General features: G+C 39.5%; 2 protein-coding genes and 1 long non-coding RNA gene across 3 annotated transcripts in view; 1 reads left to right on the forward strand and 2 right to left on the reverse strand.

Annotated features, from left to right (window-relative positions):
• The window catches only part of LOC147818871 (uncharacterized), a 61,555-nt gene extending 48,723 nt beyond the window's left edge, over positions 1 to 12,832 (reverse strand). The window contains exon 1 of the long non-coding RNA XR_015437515.1: positions 12,580 to 12,832. This is a non-coding gene — a long non-coding RNA (uncharacterized LOC147818871). The remainder of the gene's footprint in view (positions 1 to 12,579) is intronic.
• A 1,251-nt stretch (positions 12,833 to 14,083) lies between these two features.
• cmtm8b (CKLF-like MARVEL transmembrane domain containing 8b) lies at positions 14,084 to 18,055 on the forward strand. The gene is made up of 4 exons (XM_023410536.2): positions 14,084 to 14,266; positions 15,520 to 15,693; positions 16,207 to 16,326; positions 17,254 to 18,055. The coding sequence occupies exons 1-4, from the start codon at positions 14,120 to 14,122 to the stop codon at positions 17,338 to 17,340; spliced, it is 528 nt and encodes a 175-aa protein (XP_023266304.2). The 5' UTR covers positions 14,084 to 14,119; the 3' UTR covers positions 17,341 to 18,055.
• Positions 17,883 to 20,256, reverse strand: LOC111658066 (zymogen granule membrane protein 16-like). Its single transcript, XM_023410445.2, has 6 exons — positions 20,162 to 20,256; positions 19,814 to 19,895; positions 19,549 to 19,675; positions 19,060 to 19,159; positions 18,672 to 18,761; positions 17,883 to 18,591 (listed from the first exon to the last, which is right to left on the reverse strand). Exons 2-6 carry the CDS (start codon positions 19,863 to 19,865, stop codon positions 18,442 to 18,444), a joined length of 519 nt encoding a protein of 172 aa, XP_023266213.1. The 5' UTR covers positions 19,866 to 19,895; positions 20,162 to 20,256; the 3' UTR covers positions 17,883 to 18,441.
• Between the last annotated feature and the right edge of the window lie 428 nt (positions 20,257 to 20,684).

Consider the following 20,684-nt stretch of genomic DNA (forward strand, 5'->3'; position numbering starts at 1 on the left):
CTCAGCTCTTTAAAAAATGATTTGCCTTTAATCTGGTCCGTACTATGATGGCCATGGTATAAATCATCGTAGTCTGTGTGTGTGTGTGTGTGTGTGTGTGTGTGTGTGTGTGTGTGCGTGTGTGTGTGTGTGTGTGTGTGCACATCTATCACAAGGCCCTGGATGATTTATTTATGAAATGTGATTTTTCTTTCTGGAGCTCTCCAGCCTTGAAACTCAAGCTCACACGCTCATTCACTCATTCACTCAGACACACACACACACACACACACACACACACACACACACACACACACACACACACACAGGGGTCAGACCTTTTGGGTGTGGTGGTGAATGGAGTCTAATTCCTATTCAGCGGGTTGGAAGCTGTCTAAGTCTATAGAGAGTCATAGTCAGGAAACATTACCCTGCACGCCACACAACACATCAGGCTGCATAACCTGCATGCATTCCTTTGGCTTTTAAAAGCCGCAGCTTTCATGACTATTTAATAACATAAACTGCCAACTTTAAAGTTGTCAGCAGAGACATGGGAGCCAGGAGACATGTAAAGGTTCCACATTGCGTGCTTTTCATTGGAGTGTTTTTATTGGAGCATTCTTTATAGTTATTTATAAACAGTTCAGCGGCCTCCCTGAATAAAACACAAATAGGCAATGTACTTGACATAGTGGTTTAACAAACAAGCCATTAAAGGAGGAAGGTATGCACATACAAACACACTCCTACACAAGTTGTGGACCAAGCAGAAAATACAGTGTATAGAGTCCACACACTGCGGTTTGCTCCCATATCAATAAAATAAATGGTGCGAGCAAAAAACAGTGTGCACATTCTACTTGACTTTATTGCTGTTGAGACCATCCTTTTTCTTCATCTTCATTACTTCCTCCAAACAAGTCCTCCAACCTAGACAACCATATAGGTTGTTGGTATCTACCCTCTGACACTACCCATAGGAGTGCACCAGCAGCAGGCACTTCGGACCTTTGTTGTCATGGTAATAATAATAAACATGCAGTTAAGGTTGTGGAACAGTCAAGGTTTAGGTACAAGAACTACTGGTTTGGGTTAAAAGTACTTCCTTAAATCTTGAGGGCCTTCATTGTCATGGTTACAACAATAAACACAACTAATGCTTAAAAACCATAGCAGATGATATGACGAGGTCAGATTTAATATATTTTTATAGATAGTGATGCCTGATGCTGTTGACCTGAAGAAACATCAACCTGGATGTTTTTCTTAAAACAGCAATAAAATAACTGCATCCACTGATTGTACTCTAACCAATTAACTGATTCACTATAATGCACCAAATAAGTGATCAGGTCCTCGTTAGCTTTATACTTTTCACTGCTGTCTAAACTGAATACATGTTGACTCATTAAACTCATTTCCCAACTGTCTGTGGAAATGAAATCTTCTATAAACACTGATTGACACTGAAGGAACATATTGTATAAGACACTTGTTGCTGGTCTTTACAAACTTGTTACTATTTTAATTAAAAGCTTTGAGCTAAAGGTCAGACGATATGGTATATCATGCCATTTATGTGGGAGTGTCGTGAATACAAACAAATAAAATATAATGGTTCAGCTGAGCCTCAAGAAAGCCTCAAAGACGACTTCTTTTATGAAGACCCACAGACCTTGCAACACACAGTCAAAGTAAGACCCATACACACTGTTAAATGTTTTATTTGTGTGTTCAAGGTTCGTGACACATGGCAAGGCTCTGTGATGAATGATAAATGGAACAAAATCAAGTGGGCTAGAAGGAACAAAACCTCCAGACTGAAGTCTACCATGTGAATATTCTTATTATCTGGTACTAGATGACAGAAAATGCCTCATCAAATGCCAAAAATATATATTTCTAGTAGGAAGAGAGACATCTAAAACAGCTCTGTAACATACATTTTCTGCAGAAACTACAGGCTTCCAAAAATACCCTAAAACAACAATGTTTTTCCAGAGGGAAAAACAGAATTCTCCTCTGACAAGCATGTTCCCATGCATTATCAATGGTTTCGCTCAGCCCCATGGTGATAAAACATTTTCTACACATGAGAGACAATGTTGGCTGTCAGTTACTTAAAAGAAATGTTAAAAGTGGTGCTATGGTTCTTGGAGACACAGATAACATAAATAATGAACAATGGCTGGAAAAAAAAAAGAGCCAATTACAGAGAGAGCTGGGAGCGTAACTGATTGCTGTCAGTGTGAGACAGAAATGGACAGATCGATCGATGGGGTTTCAGTACATGTAAATATTTACAGCCTGACTCGTCAATACAGAGAGAGAGGAGGTGGAGAACGTGAATGTTAAGGACAAAGAGAAAGATAGAAAGACATGCGGAAAAACAACAAGAAAATAGGTCTGATTTGGAAGAAAACAGGATAGTAATTCAACACACACACATACACGGTCATGCACAGCCCACTGCAATAATGGTGACATTTGCAGTGTGCTGGTGGTTGTGTACGGCTGGCTGATGGCCCACAGCGATGGCCTTTAGAAGAGTGACAGGCCAAAATTACTATTAAGAGCAAGCAGTATTAACCTTCCATTATACATACACCTCTCTCGCTCTCTGTCTCTCTCTCTCTCTCTCACACGCGCTTCATTCCCATCTATTACTACTCTGTGTGAGTTCAGAAGCTTAACAACCTCTGTTGGAAAGATTTGATTGCTCTCTCTTCCTCCACTGCTCACGTATCGCTCCCTCTCTCATCAGCTCCTGCCTCCATTTTCTCCTTCCAGCCGTTGTCATCTCCACCTCTCTTAACATTCCTCCCATCTCCCTCTTCCCTTATCTATCCCTGTCCCCACTCCCCTATTGTTCTTTCTTTGTTTCTTCCTTTCTTCTCTTCCCATGCCCTTATATTTCCATTACTATGTCTTTATCCATTTGGATAAAGTATTTCAGTAAAGATCTTACCCAGGACCATATGGACCTTCCCTATGAGTCTATAACATTTCTTTCTAAAGGAAAAGTTTCCTTTTTTAAGAGCACAACACCAAATAGACAGCTCTGCTGTTGCTCTATTTACACCAGGATAGTTGATGTAAATCTCAATCTGTGTCTTCGTGCCATTTGTAATATCAAACCTAAATTTTGACAGACATATGAGCAAACTTGTCCAATTTTTTTTTTATTGTGTAAAAAATATATCCATGATTATTTTTTTAACAGCTGGTTCTTCATGGCCAGTTTGTATTTCAGAGCTGGTCTCTCCTCTTCCTGCTCCAGGTACATGATCCTCACTTCAACTCATTTTTATTGACTGATTGACTGACTTTATTGGCTATCAACAATGTTAAGCTTGACGTCTTATTTTGTATAAATTTTTATCCTCTAACTGTTTTACTGGTTTCAGTTGTTTATTTTATCTCTGTATGTTTGTGTAAAGTACTTTGTGATGGTGAATTTAAGAAGTGTGATAGAGATATATTTCCATTATGTGTTGATGTTTTTTTGTCTTTTTGCTTAATGTACAGAATGCCAGGTAAAGAAAATAACAGTCTTAGCAGGAATAAAGTAGGTCAGCCATGTTTTAGCCTTTACATTATATGTGCATAACCCCAACCCCATTGCAGCACAGGGCTTCACTGGCTCATAGATATAGAGGCTTTTCCCAACAATACTGACCTTGGCAGCAGGGGATAGACATCCAGGGCAGTAAACAGACAGACAGACAAATAGACTGGCTGATACTCTACAGGCTGCAGTATTTACTGGACTGTAAAGTCAAGGTGGGAGAGAGGGGCTGTGTGTAGCCTTGGTGCAAGTGTGTGTATGTCCGTGTGTGTGTGTGTGTGTGTCTAAGAGAGTGTGAGGGAAAGCGTGTGCTTGTATGTGATGTGGTGTTTGCGTGCATGTGTGTGTTATCAGGGTAGTGCAGACTCTGCTGTCCAGCGGTGTGTGAGATGAGACAGAACGAACGATTTACCACCATGAAACACTAAGCAGACTATTAAACACACACACACACACACACACACACGCACACACACACACAGTGAGCCATCCTCTCCAGATACACAGGTACGTACACACACTTTCTCTCTTATCTGTTGTACCACACACACACACACACACACACACACACACACACACACACACACACACACACATTTAGCAGTAGTGTTATCAGAGTTCACTATTGGTCCATATCTTAGCCAGGGGCAACCACTTGGGCCCGTATGATGACAGGCATATCTACAGATAGGAAACTAACCAGCCAGTAGCCCACCACTCAACCTCACAGCACACTCTAACATAGCACTTTGCTAATACTGGGTTGGGCCAATGATAGCTCCCTGTGAAGTAAATCTCTTTTAGCTCGCAGGACAGGTCAGGAGCAGGGTCAAGTGCAGACCGCACTGTGGTAGTCAGTGTCCAGCTAAATATTTATCAAGCTATATGTTTATCAGTTTATCGTTTCAAAGTTTCAACCAATTCCACCATGAGCTGTAATTTCATCTTCATTTTGAAGCAGCTTCTATCAAAACTTAATTACTGCCTTTGCACTCATTATTTAAACTAAGTGTGAATTCTGCAGCACATCTGCAGATTCCTTTGAGTGTTTTTGTTCAGTATTAATGTGCGAAGCAATGTGGGCCTCTTCATTTTGCATGATGCAAGCTCAACATGTTATTAACTATGAATCAGAGAATCGCACTGGGAACACAAGCAAGAACAGTCTGAACGATATTCATTAAAACTGGCACATGATTCAAACAAAAACAAGGCCAGCGTGGCCAGAAAAAGACGAGTGCGCTGCTATAATCTGAAGCCATTTTGTGTGCATGTAGGCGTACGTACAAAATAGAGAGAAAGAGAGAGCAAGGTGGGGCATGTGTATGTATTTAAAAAGATTGAAAAGAATCTGACTTTTACTTCAGAAACAAACTAAATAATTTTTCTCAACCAGAGTTTTGTCAAACAGCCAAACAAGCGTCCACTATTTTCAGCAGCTTCCAGACAGTGAATGTGAAGCAGCCACACTTTCACAACCTTTAGTTAAGTTAAATTCAACCCAACCATGTAACTGTCCATTATCATCGTCTTACAACCTCACCACACTGGATAACAATTGTTTGCCTACAACAAAGCAGACCAGACTCTCATATTCACCGTTTGCCTCGGACCAAAACTCACTCACTCCACCCACTCATGTCCTGCCTCAGAGTGGGACATGAGTGGGTTTCTGTAAAGCTTATCGTTCATCACCTTTAGCAAGAAGTTCTCCTTTGCGATTTGATGACATCACCATTTAACTGCACTGTAAAATAATGTCAGCAATGATGTCGTCTAATGCATTTCCTCAGTGTTTTTACCATGACTCTGGCCCATTGAAAGGAAGGATAGGAGTTTTTAGCCTAAAATAATGCTATTAATATTGCTATCCACTAAATAAGTGTCAGCCAGCTGCAGAGTCCAAACACTGACAGAGAGAAATAAACAAATACAAATAATGAGGCTGTATCTGTAGAGTACATCTAGGTTGGAGGCTATTTGGCTGGCTGCATATATTGGCAGTATCAGCAACGCCTCAGTTTTAATCCCAACAGAAAAACAGAGAATTAGCCCATCTATTAGTCTGACACAAGAAAACAGAGAAGGGCAACAGATCCCACAATTATCAAGTCGATATCGCCTAAAGTGACGTTCAAGACATTGTAGATGTCACAATTCTCTTAACTTGAGATTTTAAATTTAAATAATGCCTCCTCTCACATCAACCATGCGATCTCATGGAAGAAGTGGAGAAACACATTTTTGCATAATGAATCATAATAGTGATTTATGAAATGTATTTAAGAACCACTTTTATTATTCAGTTATTTTGGGTTTAACTCATAAAACTGAATGAATCAATGGCAGCAGCTTTTTAAATGCGCTGCATGAGAGACACCGAATTCCCTATTCTCTAAATGTTTCTGATGACAAACTCCTGGCAACCCAAGGGTTTTGTTTATTTTGGGTATGATGCCAAAAATACAAGGGAGCCTGAATGTTATTCAAATAAATTTCGCAATCTCAAGTGACTTGTTTCACTCGAGCTCAAAACGTACACTTTCTAGACAAATTTACAACAGTGCTTTATTTTTATTTTTTGGAGAAAAACAAGTTCACATCACACAGACTGCTCCTCCAGGCAACAGCTCACCTTTATTGTGTGTTCTGCACCCAAACGTTGCATCTTAGCTGTATGCAATTATCACAAACATTCGTTAGTACTGATTAAGGCATTTCTATTGATCAATCGGTAGTTTTTATCATCTCCACAATTTCACAACAGACTCGCTTATAAATACACACACCCAAAATTGAAAAGATAACAAGATAGCTAAAAATAAACAGCGGATAAGGAAAGGAGCTGTTAAATTATTGAAAAAAAACAAAAAACAAAACAGCAGACTGTTAAAAATCTATTTAGGTCTCCAGAGAAACTCCCTGCTTGCTGATATTTGTTTTGTTCCATTCGTTCTGTTTTTATTGTCTAACTACCCCGGGCCAAACCATCACAAGTGTCTAGCAGGGGGGTTGGGGAAGCAGCCAAGTTGAGGCAACACTCTGCTGCTGCCTTCCCAGATTTACATTCAGGAGCCATTTTCTGTTTCAGCTACCCAGAATTCAGTCCGAGCTGGTCTCTCTCTCCCTCTCTCTCTCCCTCTTTGTATATGTCCCTCTGTCTCGCTCTCTCCATCTCTATCACTCCCTTCATTATCACTGTCCACTCCAAAAGAGAGTAAAGGGAGAGAAGCAGGGGGTGGGGGTGGTGGAGGGTTAAGAGCGAGAGAAGGAAAAGGTGAAAGAGAGAGAGAGGAGAGAGGGAGAGGGAGAGAGAAGAGAGGGAGAGAGAGAGAGAGGAGAGGGACAGAGAGAGAGAGGGAGAGAGAGAGAGAGAGAGAGAGAGAGAGAGAGAGAGAGAGAGAGAGAGAGAGAGAGAGAGAGAGAGGGGTACAGAGAGCTGTAGCTTTCTGCTGAAATATTCATGTTGGTGCCAGCAGCTTTTCCATTCCCCGCTCAGCAGGAGGCTGCTGTTTGATACATCCATCGCCCTCTCCCTCTCTTTTTACTCAACCCCTCTCCCCGCCCCTCGCTCTCGCTGTCTCTCTTGACGAGTAAGGTTAGTAGATAGTAAATGCTCATCGAGAAACACAGGGCCAATCTCTCCTCCGAACTGGACAAAGCAGCCCTGCCTTGTTGAAAACAAAACAACTTCTACCATTAAAGACAAGGTTTCCTTATGTTCCACCAAAACCATGGGAGACCGGGAAAATTAAATCAATCAGTGAAATCAAAGCTTGGGCACCCTTTTCTCCATTGCATACTAATTAACTGTCATAGTGAATAGTATCACCAAAATTACCACCACTTAGACTGTAAAGGATAGACATTATTAGCAGCTTCAATATGACAATATACAGCAGAAGATTATATACATTTGCCCACATCTGTGCCTATTACTTACATATTACATGCTGTCAACTGGAGGAACTGCTGTATGGTAAAACTGGACTTTTATATGATTTTTGCATCAAAGTGATGACGTTTCATGAGCATTAAAAAGTTTTTTTGATTGATTTTCCACAAAAATATATTATATTATGACATCGGCTGATATCAATACTACAATCTGTAAATAAAATCCATCCCCCTGTCAGAAGATTAACTGTATGTTGCTCACTCCTAACAGCTGTCAGTTTAACATGATCAGATTTCAGACAATATTACCTAAACAGAAGTGAAAAATTCAGCCATCTGAAACAGTATCACCTCAACTTATTCCTCCCTCTGTAGCAATTAACGGAGAGTCGACAAGGTGAACAGCAGCCACGGCTCCCTTCAATGATTTCCTAGTAAGGGGCATGCTTTTTTTATTTTGCACTGAGCCCCAGCCTCAAATAGCTACTGGCCAGTTTAGCTTCATGTCACAGTTACTGCAGAATTACTGTCAAAATATGTTTTGCTTTAGCCAAACACAAAAGCGCAGCAGCAATCATGGTAAAGTGAAAATGAAAACTGCTTCGCCCATTCTGTCCTACAGTCACTGGTGAGACCTGTGGGGAAATCATGTATTTCTGACATAAAACAAGCTGATTAATGAGGCTGATGGTGAAAATCCCACTGAAAATGAGGCCAGAAGAAAATAAGTAGACAAAACACGGCCAAGAGAGCAACAAATAAAGGAATTTAAAGATAGATGTTGCACTTTTTGTGAATAGTTTTTATGTACTCTCACTAAAAGCTCCAGTGGAAATGTTTAGTGTCACATGATCCAAACACTGATCCAGAGGCCTTCCCACACGGCCAAGAAAGCAGTCCAAGGGAAACACTGCTGAAGATGAGAAAACAGCAGTTGTAGTTTCCAAGGGCGAGGCTGTGCCTGTCGGTGAACAACTGCATCATTTTATTTAGAACTGATGTCAGGGCTGGTGGTTAAACGGGGAGGGGCTGCCTTTATGGTTACAGTGGGTGCACGCATGATACATGTATATGCGTGTGCACATGAGTGTGTGGTTGCATTTAACCAGCACATGTGCTGGGGGATGTGGCAGATGTTGCAGAAGCAAGGATTAGTGAGTGTGTGTGTGTGTGTGTGTGTGTCTGTGTGTGTGTGTGTGTGTGTGTGTGTGTGTGTGTGTGTGTGTGGTAGTGAGGCTTTGTGTCACTGCAGCAGAATCTAAACACACCGTGAAGAAAGACAACGACAGAACATGGGAGAGAGAATTAGAGGGATAGGAGAGTAAATACATTGAAGCAGTGAAAACAATGATGAGAATGGAGAAGACACTTTTAGGAAGGGAGGGGAGAGAAGGAAAACTAAATAAAAGCCCTGTCATTTCCAGCAGAGATGTGATACCTCGCTGTCTCTTTCCACACTCTCAGAAAAGAAGGTTCAGAGTGAAAGTACAACCTCAGAAACCAAAGGTACATTTTAGTCTATTGCATAATTCCCTCTGGAGTCAGTGGAAAACTAATCCTATTTGTTTTATTTTCTCTCTCTTTCTCAATTAAATCAGTCTAAGATGAATATTACTTTGCTGTCTGACTGACTGGATGATTGGGAGCAACTGGTAGACCTGGGCTCACTTTAATTTCACAGAAATGAATTGAACCAGCAGCAGAATTGAAATACTACAGCATTAGTAAATATTATCATAATCGTTCACATTTTACATTAAAAACTCAAAGAAAGTATTTGTTTTGTTATTTTATGTTATGCCTCAAAGTCTAATAATAGTATTATATAGTAGTGGTACAGTATGATTCTGGTTGGTGCACTACATTGATCTTACTTGTATGACAGTTTGCTGCCTTTTTTTAAAAACTTGCAATAACGTTTAAGTGGACTTAAACCTAACAACACGAAATCAACGGATGACTGTCACGTTCGTTCATCTTCATTATTGTCGTCAATATCATTAGTTAAATGATGAGAAATCAGAGATAAGGCTGGGGTAATCATATACAGAACAAATTACAAAGTTAGGGAAATAACCATTAATCACCTGTGTGCTTACAAGCCTTCAAGTTTAATTGAGCTGCTGAGATGATAGCGCATCATAATTATTTTTAGAGAATCTCAGAAAGTGGCCACTACAGGAGGCATTAAGTTATAGATGAGCAGAAAGGATGCTCTGTTCTAACTAATTATGGCGAGGACTATACGAGATCATGCTCAGATATTCATTGATATGATCCTTCCATACTAATACCTTTATGCTCATCAGTGAAGTGAGGATTTTCTGGTATTAAAGGTTTTCCTCCAATTCACTGGCAGATTTTTTTCATCTTCTGTACAAGTTCCTTCAACTTCTAATGAAATCATCAATGTTTTTGATCATTTTGCAAAACTCCATCCATCTCTACAAATCTTTAAACATGAAAAAAACTGACTTCACTCGGCCACAAACTTGCAGCCCGTTCTTAATAGCAGTTCATCAAGTCATTACTAACGTAGGTGATTCATGCTGAACTGAAATCTCACATTGTTCCTGTGGGGAGGCAAGTGTGGGGACAAATAATGGCACTAGATGATTAGAGCAAATCCTAGAGTCATGGGGAGGTGTGCTCCAGTAGGTGGAGCAGGAAAAGGAGGAGGAGAAATGAGTGGTAGAGGAAGATGGAGAGATATCCAATGAGTAAGAAATCACTCAGATAACTTTAACTAATGACTGTGTCATTAATCGCAGTTTTCCCAGGTGAGTGGCTGAGGAGAGAGTACGCTCTAATGTGAGCACATCGACAGTGGCCTCAATTATTAATATGTTCTGTATAGATACTCTGCTGGCTGCACAGTTTGTAAAGCACACCTTAGCTAAAAAGCTCTAAAGCCTCTAAGAGGACTTTATTGGACAATTTTGTCCCTACTCATTCAGTGTTTGGCTGAATAACACGTTGGACCCAAATACTACTAAAATAAAATACATTTTCTAGTCCAGGAAAAAGACATTGATCCTCCCCACTGATATATTCCACACACAACAAATGAAGACTTTCTGTAAAACCTAAACCTTTACAAGGTGGTCACGTTCAGTCTGTCAAGAAATAATTAAAAATCTGCTCTGACATTAGTGAATGACATTGAGATTGTTTTCCCATTTTTACTTAATTGAATGAGAGTGAAATGACCCAAGTTCTGCCGTGATAATTAGCTGTTAGACAGCTCATATAGAAAATCTATTGGTCTCAAAGAAAGACGCATGTCTCTTGGTGCAAGCTGCCAATCCTGTATTCAGAAATGCCTGGGTAGGCCATTTGTTTTTTTATTGTATTGGCTAGATGTAGCCACTAACCAGCTCAAGGAAGACAATAGGAGCTGGACTATTGGTTCAGTAAGTGGAGAAAGAGAGAGAGGGTAATGCAGAGTATAGATTGATGGAGTGGATATATTGCTGTACAGAGCAGAATGTGCTCAGCAGGACAGAATCAGACTATCAAGTACCATAGGATAAAGCATGTAAAATATCCAGTCAGACAATGCCCGCTCCAGGATACTGACTGAAGCACAACTAAATAAAGCATCTTAATGTGAAGGCTATTGTTCTATTTGTCTGCATTTGTGAAAGGTCCAACCCCATGAATCCCTTGTTGGCTTCAACAGCAAATGAATTTGAGGAATATGTAAGACCAAATTTATAGTCACTTGGTTACTTCAATCAGTCCTGTCCAATCAGAGTTACAACTGGAAGTGCCTCCTGGGGAAACGGCTGACAGAGCCGAGGAACACTTAATCCCACTGATTAAATGCAAACATAAACTGAATGGAAATCAGATTTTATCATGTTTTAAAATCAAGGTTATATTTTTTAATCAGTGTGTACTTTTGTACACCTTTAGTCTCCATTCAGTTCCAGGAAAAACAAAAACAAAACAACAACAAAAAGAAAAACACCATTAACAATGACATGCACAAATCCAATTGCAATGTCCATGCAATCATCCTAAAAGCATGAGACATTCAGTTGCGCAAGTTTGTGCTTCACTGCAGTCGGACCTAATGCACACCTGTAAGCATTCAGGTAATGAATTAGTGCTGCCTTATAATTAATAATAACAACAATATATCTAAATAAATGACTGACCACAACAACCCACTGTGTAGACAGTTAACCAGCCCTGTGAGTCATTTTGGCCTCAACCTTGCATCTTTTGTCCCTGTACGCAATTATTTTTCATCTATGTGTAGCTACTGCCACCCAGTGGTCAAAGTCACCCACTGCCTCCACTGCTGCACCACAGACATAGCTTTAATGAGGTCAAAAAATCTTGATGTAGTTGAACTGAACTGAAATTACTTAAATGACTCCTTGTGCTCCCCTCAAGTCTGATTTAAGCATGTCTTCACATTAGCAGGATTTTGTGACTTCACAGCTGGTTTGGAGCCAACTGTGGTTCATTATGCAAGTCACACATGAGGAAATGGATATTTCAGTGATGTTAAACTGCTGAACTTTGATAGATACTGGATTCTTCGATGACAGGAGAAGAGGTAGGTGTAGTTTTATGAATCTTTAACTGGGTAATTCAACTTTTTTGTGGAATAACATATCAGATTTTCATTTGTCAAACACAGATGGGATATTAAACTAAAACTGATAAACTACACATATGTATCTAAGTGTGAACAGCATTTGTTGCCCCTTATTGTCATGTCAAACTCACATTATTGTTAATGGTTTTGCAAACGATCGTCACTGCCATAGATGTTGCACTAAACCACCAGCATCTCGGACCAAAACAAATGCTTTGTGAGTCACACCTCCTCCATTTGGCCGCAACCCTCCTCCACTCCCCACTAAACACACAACAACAACCACAACTGAATAGTTACTTTGTGTACAGGGCAGCCAACAAAAACCACCTAGCCACAGTCATTAGCACCCTAGCATTGCCTGACACGCCGCATGGCAAGCTAGCCAGCTAGCGATAGCAACATTTGCCAAAACATAACATAACATTAACAATATCAAGTTAGATAACTGTATCATGGCTACTGCAGCCAGTCGCTGTTGAAATCAGTCGTGACATTATTTAGTCATCAAATTACTTACACTTGGAGATGACAGTTCCGGGTCCAGCTGGAGCCCTTTAGCAGCTAGCCGAGTTTCCTTCTCCCTAAAGTCAGACCAGTATCTCCTCCATGGTCGGACTGGAAAAGTCTTATCAAACCAGGCAAATACACTGATGGAGCTGGTAAAAATTAAAAAACTTTATGGATGTTTTGAGGTCCACAGGTAGTCCCTATGGCCACTCCACCTGTGTACATCTCTTTCTTTGACTGAGGCCTTTTTTAGACACAAAAAACGTGAATTCTTCAGTGGAGGCACTTTGACCTGAACCTGCACTGTGCCATCTCACCTGTGGGCGGGGCTTGTGTGTTTTTAAACATGGGGAGGGCCCACGGTTTGACAGGAGGGAATCACATGCACTAACATGCACTTGTACACGCACTAACATGCAAGTGCTGCCAGACCGGAAACCAAAACAAAGACCAGAGAAACTCAGATTACAACACACACAGAGGAGGTGCGATTTAGTTCGCTGCTCAGGACACCATTTCTGCACTATAACTTTACATAGAAAAGGTTGTTTGCTGCTGTATTATTGTTTAAAATCTTTTTTACAGAACCTAATGCAGGGGGGATTTTCTTTGAAAATGTCTTCAAGGATGCGATCATCACCATGCATTATCTTACTTTCGAGAGCAGTCAGCCTTTTCTGATGGAACAAACTCCGTTTTTAATGAAAAGTATTGACTTCACCATATCCCCTTAATCTACTTCCTTGCTTGTTTTCTGGGGCTTTTTGTTTCCCAATGATGCCATTATTTTTTAACAGCTCTCTATCAATTGTTAAATATTGACACGTTTTTAAATGCACCATGAATATAAATTGTTCATTGTGTTGCACTCCAGCACGACTGAATCTCTGCAAAGTGATTTTCACAGTATTGAAAACAGTGACAGCCTGGAGTGTAGCATATCAACCTAAATGATCAATAATTGTATTTAAGGGGATAAAATGTGCAAAACTATAATAAGCATCACTTTGGTCCCTCATGCAGAAACCACCTCTTCCTCTCGCCTATCAGCATCATTTATCATCAGCAGCAGAACTGTCATGAGAATTGTATCCACAAGCAGATTTCACACACTGCTCCTCTACTTGCATTAAGCTGTAAATACCTCTGAATGGAATATTATCTCCATTTCCTTTGTATTTAGTGTCATCTTTGTGTCATTTCAAATGTGTAATGTAGCATCATTGCTCCTACTGAGCTTTTATTACTTGACCACATATTAAAATAATAATAAAAAAAAAAAGCAGCAACAGAACAATAAACCTTACACATAACTATCCATAAAAAAACTCTTTTTTTTTTTGGACGTTGACTTTTTAAATATTCAAAAGAATTTCTTGAGTTTGGGATTTTGAGATCAAGGGAAATGAGGCAGGGCACAACTCAAATATTTGTTCATGTAATTGCTGTCATTGTGCGAACTGATCTACAATGTGTCCTTGTTGGATTCCGGGACAGGAACACAACTTCCTGTGCTGCAGCGACAACCTCACTGAAAGCACACAAACTGTATGCGTCAGTGCACCATGGAGAGAGCTGCTGTGGTGTCGGGCTGCAGGACTCCCTCAGTGCCAGAGTACAACATCTCCACCTCCACCTTGGCCTTCAACCAGCATTTCATCACAACTGCCAAAGGAATTCTCCTCCTGGCTGAGATAGTAAGTGTGAATATGGATTTGAAGTTTTAAGGCCTGATGACTCATTAGAAAAACACAATAGAGCCAATGCTGAAAAGTTAATGTTGGGACATCTGATTTTTACTTTTAATAATTACAATTACAATTAATAATCATTTTGATAATTATCAGAAAAGTTTGTTACACTTATGTTAAGAATGTAAGTTCTTACCAGGTAATGCAGAAACAAACACCTTCTGAGACCGAGACAGTTTAGGGTGTTTCTACTCTACAGTATAATCTAAAAAAGTGATTCATAAAATTATTCTATTTACTCCACTGTTTTTCCATAAAATTAATGTGAAATTTATTTCAGTAATAATAGTATAAATGGAATTTTGTGGTATTTCTCAGACAGTATCACAGACACTCAAGAAAAAAAAGGAAACCAAAAACTATGTTTCTATGAAAATAGGAAGTTGACTAAAAACACCAAGCAAATCAATTCTTCCTCCCTTCTCTCCCTCATTGTCTCTCTTCCTTTCCAAATCAGCTGAGGGAAAAAGACAGGATAGCCTTTTTGTAAATACAGTCTGGCTGGCTGCCATGCAGAGGCTGTGCACGCCACATTTGGAGGAATCTGATTGGGACATGTTCAAATAATCAGAATGGAAATGCAGATACTAAAAAGATGTTTATTTTGGAAATTATACAACCGATTGTGAGATTATACTATATATAGGTTCTAGTTTTATTAATAAATAGCTTGAAATCGGGGTTAAATTGGTATTGTACAAGAGATTTCATTTCCAAAGAAACCGACCCGGCTCGCAGCCATGTATCACATCAGACCACATTTTCTTCCTGTGATATGAAACATCCAGCAGGAATTTTTTGTTTGAAACAGGAAGGGTGGATTAGGAATAGTGTTGGGAGCAACAAGATTTAGTTACTCACCACCGCAACACTTGGATGCAATGGAAATGGGGGAAAAAAAACAGAAGACAAAAATGACAAGAAACTCATTTTTGTTGTGGTTTTTTCTCTGGTTTCTTTCAATTTTCTAGAATGTTCTTCTTGGCGAAGTTTCCCATCAACTTCCTCAAAATCTTACATTTCATGTCCGATACCAATCTCCTTTTCACAACATTAAAAGATCAGTATTTGTTCAGCCAGTTTTATCTTTTCCTGTTTCACTTTGTTTCTCAATAAGCTTTATTCACAGTGTGACAATATAAGCCAGAACTACCAAACATTAAATTAAATCAAATCTCCTTTCCTCTCCTTTCCTCCAGGTGTGTGGTATGTTAGTGTGGATTCTGGTTGGGGGAACACACTATTTTCATCTGTCTGCTCTTTGCTGGGTGATGTTTGTTGCCATCTTGTGCTGGATTCTGACTGTTTCCCTGTTTATTATTTACCTCATTGGAGCCCACAAGAGGATACCACAGGTCCCCTGGACTACAGTGGTAACACACACACACACACACACACACACACACACACACACACACACACACACACACACACACACACAAAATTTAGAATTTAGCTCAGGTTTCTCCCATTTCGCTTGATGAAGATGGATCGCCCTCAATGGAGCCCTAACCTTAACCAAGGTGCTTTTGTTGTGTAAACCTAACCACAGACAGGACTGTGGTTAGAGACTCCAGTGTCTGCACTCCACCGCAACCACTTACTGTTGATGGCACTGTTGTTATTAAATGAAGCACTTCATTCATTAAAAAAACAAACATAGGCACACACACACACACACACACACACACACACACACACACACACACACACACACACACACACACACAGAAACAAACGTTGCCTCTGAATATATTCCAGGCAGCAATCATATTGTCATAACATGAGCAGTTTAGTAGTATATGAACATGATTTCTATCAGACAGGTTTGGGCTGCTTTGTCTTTTTCTCTGTGATTCACTCTTTTGTGTCTTTGTCTCCTCTAGTCGCTGTGTTTGCACTGTAGTGCTGCAGTTCTCTATCTGGTGACAGCAGTGGTAGATGCTCTGACAGTCACTGAGGCCATTAGGGGGCGACATAACTACAACTGCTGGGCAGCATCTGCGGTAAGAGCACCCCTGTCAATATATTTGCTAACGTTCATTCAAAAAATCTTTAGTTATTATCTATGTATTTCATTTCCTCACTGTAGTTTGTGTGTCTGCATTACAAACAACAAAACAAGAGCAGCCCCGTGTTGTAAAAACCACTGAAGTGCAGGATTCTCCCGCATGAATTTACGAAAAATTAGTGAAATGACAACAAGCACACATGCAGTGTAATCCAGGGTTTCTGCAGCATAGTGTAACTTTACATATCCAGATACGGACCCCAAGGACCCCAAGGTCATGTCCTCAGTATTGGAATGAGGAGATTTGAATGACCTGTGGAGCAGTTCAAATTAGTAAAGTAAAAAGTACACATGGTGGCTTTTTAGGGCTAATTTACACAATGATACCTCTCTATAAAGTTAGGGGACACACAAGAGATAGATTTTGAAAAACTGTAAAAATCAAAGCAGCATAGTCTGCCTCTGTTATAGGTGTATCTCCAGAGACACTGGACCCTTCTTAATGATGATATCAGCAGGGGTTATCTTTTCAAACAGAGCTACAGAAGACATTATACACTTCTTTTAACAGTCTGAGTATTTCTCCTTTGATGAGTAAACTAAATATGCGCATAAAACCGGTGTAATGTACCTTTAGGAAAAAAATTAACAAATGAATAACATAGTAGGCTGTTATAATGATTAGAATTAGTCATTTGCCACCAGGAGCGGTGTTTTGAAACAGCCTTTATTCAGTCACTTAGTATGAAAGTATAAATATAATCTACTCTAATGAAGAAAATGTGGAACAAAATCTTCTTTTAGTGACTTGTCTTAACTTTGTGCAAGTGGAATTTTGACACGTTTTCTTTGTTCACATTTTGTTCTCTATCTTTCCATGATCATTTTTTTCTCACCTCTTCTCCACCTTTCACTCTCTCAGTTCTTTGCTTTTCTGACCACACTGTGCTATGCAGGAAGCAGTTACCTGAGCTTCTGTGACTGGAAAACCACAGAGGAGCAGCAGTAATCTCATTGGCTCTTGTTTCATGGCAACATTGTTCAGACTTCCACAGTATGAGGAACATGTCTGACGGAGACAGATCTACCTTCAGACACGACAAGGCCAACTTGTATAGAGATAATGATCATGATAGAATACCATTGTTGCGTGTCATATTGTGAGCAGGACAATAACTGAAGACTGACAAAGTTGAGTTCAATGAGGACACAAATCAGTTCGAAAACACTGGAATCTGACACAGTAAAAACTGTAGCTGAAGTGTGTTGCACCCACAAGACGAGTACAGTCAGCTGTCTGCACTTTTGGACAAGAAGAAAAAATGATAAGACATAAAAAAGAATGAAGTATTGGGTGTGTGTGGTAGACAAATGCAGATGTGTAACAGGCTGCTAACTTTCTTTTCCTATATCTAACTGTGTTGTAGTTGTTGGGTGTGGAAGTAGATTTTTTTGCCTTTTTCTGCCTACCCCAGCTTTAATCCTTTTTTTATTCAGGTGTCATGTAATCTTTTCCAAATGTTTTTCTCCATCACTGTCACATTCAACAAGTTGTTTTCAAGTTGTTTTTTATTTTGTTTTCACTAGGGGACAAAAAAAACTCACTCACTCATTCATTCATGAATCATTAATTTCACAAAACGTTGTATGATGCATGCAACATTTTACACATCTCTCCAACCATTACAAACACGCAGAAATAAAAATCTTTCAGTTCATTTCAATCATCTCTTGTTATCCTTACAGTTAAAATTCCACAAGATACATGTTATTTTGATTAAAAGTGCAATACATTACTTCTCTTTGTCCTTCAAATATGCAGATGTTCAAATGCTCATGCTCCTTCATTTTCATACATAAAAAAGTATCAGCTACTATGTGCAGGGTTAGGTCCTGTATGTTTGCCTGCACCATACAGGGTTACGGACTAAGTTTATCTACAACAGTTACCATTAAACCTGTTTTTACATTGTTTATAAAATATTGTTTCATCCACACAGTTTTCAAAGGTCTTGATCCAAAAGTGGTGCAATATTACCCAGTGCCCATTTGTTTGTAGGTTGATCAGTGATCAATAAAAAAGTAGCTTATTACTCAGTTTTTCACTTGCTCATTGTAGGCTAACGTCAGTGCTGTTGCCTTGATCCATGTAGACCACTCCCCAGTGAGCTCCTAGTGAAGTAATCCCATTGCTATTATAGCGGCCACTCAGCAGTTTGAGCTCCGCGTCCATGTGGGTTGGGTAGAAGTTAAAGGAATTCTGCAAGACAACATCAAATGTTAATAAACGACCACACATATTATTATTAATGATTGTAGCAAACAGAAAGGGTAGATGACCTGTATAGGTTGGCCGACGATCAGAGAGCGCCCTCTGGAGGTCACAAATATCACCTGATAGATGTAGTTGCTGTGGTATTTACCAGAAATCTGAAAAATGCAAGACAGTGTGAGCACACAAACACTGCAAGTGCATTTAGTTAGCCCTTAATAAGTAAACAAATGATGTACAGTAGCAATTTCAATGAAAAATGCTACTACTAATAATATTTCCTGGACCTATAAAATAAAATATGTGTATAATACTAATAATATCTGTTAATGTCTACATATATTACAATTAGATTTAAATGATTAAAGAAATAGATGACATTTAAATGTTAACATTGCACAAAAAAGAATTGGAACAATACCAGACCAGTATTTTAGTATCAGTGAAATCTCTGACCTGAACAATGACCTCTCCGTCAAACAGGTTCAACTCTTGTGGGTTGCCAACTGCGCGTCCAATCTTTTTAGACCAAATGAATTCGTAACGCAGCTGGATACTGCAAGGACACACACAAGGGAGAGAGAGGAAACACACTGTTAAACACAGAGGATGATATGTACTAAATAGGTGAGGGCAGATTAGTTAAAGTCATAATGTAGCCAGATATTGTAATAAATCAAACAAGGGCAAATAAGCAGTGATAAACACTGATTCCCATCAAAAGCGAAAAGGGACTGTATGAAAATGATCGAGGAGCAGAGGGGAGCTGAATCTTATGGTTTGCCATTATGGTACCACTTTAAACTTAATATGTTAATGAAACAATATTTTTCGCAATATAAATAAAAGAAAAAAAAATACACCAACCTCCACCTCTCCCCCCTAATAATTCCCATACAGTCCCTAACACTTATGGACAAGAAGGAGGAAAGGCTGAAGACTTACCCAGTGATGTAGGCATTGTTGGTTTCCCAGACCCGGACTGCTGTAATCCTTCCCTCTCCCTCTGAGGAGAAGGAAGTACCACTACCACCTCCAACTGCAAGAGAGTAGGAGTAGTGCACCAAGGCAGCTGGAGAGGAAAAAAAGATAGTAATTATGTCAAGGAATAGACACTACTACTACTCTTGACTCAACCATTCATATAAAATCTTACTATGGAGTATAAAACGTGCGTAAAAAGGCCTCAACAGTTGGGTTAACTTCTTACGTTTTGCCAGGCAGCTGGCGCAGAGCACAGCAAAGACGAGGAGGGACAACATTTGTGTGTGTGAGAGCGTCCAGAAACAACACTGAAATTAGAGACATTGTCATCATTATTGTCATCGTCATATAATCATCATTATCTATAGAATTTCTTTCAATCATCAAACCAATGTGATATTTGCTTTTCAGAAAGAGTTTCTCAACATTTTATATATGGACCAATATCAGTGTAAAATAATAATAGAATCATTAGCAATACAAATAATTGTATTCTGCAGCTGCAGAAAGATGCTGTTAAAGTTGAGAGTTACATCCCACAGAGTTAAAACCAGCATATAGAGTTCAGACTCACCTGCTGAAACAGCTGTAGCCTGAGCAAAGGATGAGCAGACACTGCAACACTGATACTTTGACACTGGCATTTATATCTCCCAGCCTCCCCCACGACACACACATTTTATCATGATGACACACACACACAAACACACTAGCATTCCTACCTGACAGCCTCTGATAGCTGAACAATAGCATATCTGTTTTTGTTTTAGTGACAGAGTATGGTTCTGGGAATTAGAAATTGAACAAAGAGAAGAATTTTGAAGTCCATCACTAAGTTCAGCCCCACATTTTTCACCTGACTTATGCAAAAGGAAGTCTGACCTTAAACATTTCGATAACTCAAGCATCTCTCATGAATCTGTGTCCCATAATTTACCACCCCATCAACTTAAAATGAATGGAGCAATTAAAACCTGTGTAACAAAATTCTGATTCAGTTTGGGTCGCTAAAGCAGAGTTTCAAAAGATCATTCTTGACCTTAGAAAAGTAGTTGGCAAATCTTATCTCACCTCAAGGCACATTTAGTAGCTACCGT

Source organism: Seriola lalandi, unplaced genomic scaffold (assembly GCF_002814215.2).
Source record: "Seriola lalandi dorsalis isolate HSWRI2012SDOR001 ecotype SW California unplaced genomic scaffold, Sedor1 jcf7180002054425, whole genome shotgun sequence".
Taxonomy (NCBI): Eukaryota; Metazoa; Chordata; class Actinopteri; order Carangiformes; family Carangidae; genus Seriola; species Seriola lalandi.

Excerpts from the sequence above, each read along its gene's own strand:
- LOC111658066 (XM_023410445.2), bottom strand. The coding sequence starts at position 19,865 with ATGTTGTCCCTCCTCGTCTTTGCTGTGCTCTGCGCCAGCTGCCTGGCA. Across the intron at positions 18,762-19,059 it reads ACGGAGAGGTCATTGTTCAG|ATTTCTGGTAAATACCACAG; the intron begins GTCAGAGATTTC and ends TGCATTTTTCAG. Across the intron at positions 18,592-18,671 it reads TCGTCGGCCAACCTATACAG|AATTCCTTTAACTTCTACCC; the intron begins GTCATCTACCCT and ends GTTGTCTTGCAG.
- cmtm8b (XM_023410536.2), top strand. The coding sequence starts at position 14,120 with ATGCGTCAGTGCACCATGGAGAGAGCTGCTGTGGTGTCGGGCTGCAGG. Across the intron at positions 14,267-15,519 it reads TTCTCCTCCTGGCTGAGATA|GTGTGTGGTATGTTAGTGTG; the intron begins GTAAGTGTGAAT and ends CCTTTCCTCCAG. Across the intron at positions 16,327-17,253 it reads ACTGCTGGGCAGCATCTGCG|TTCTTTGCTTTTCTGACCAC; the intron begins GTAAGAGCACCC and ends TCACTCTCTCAG.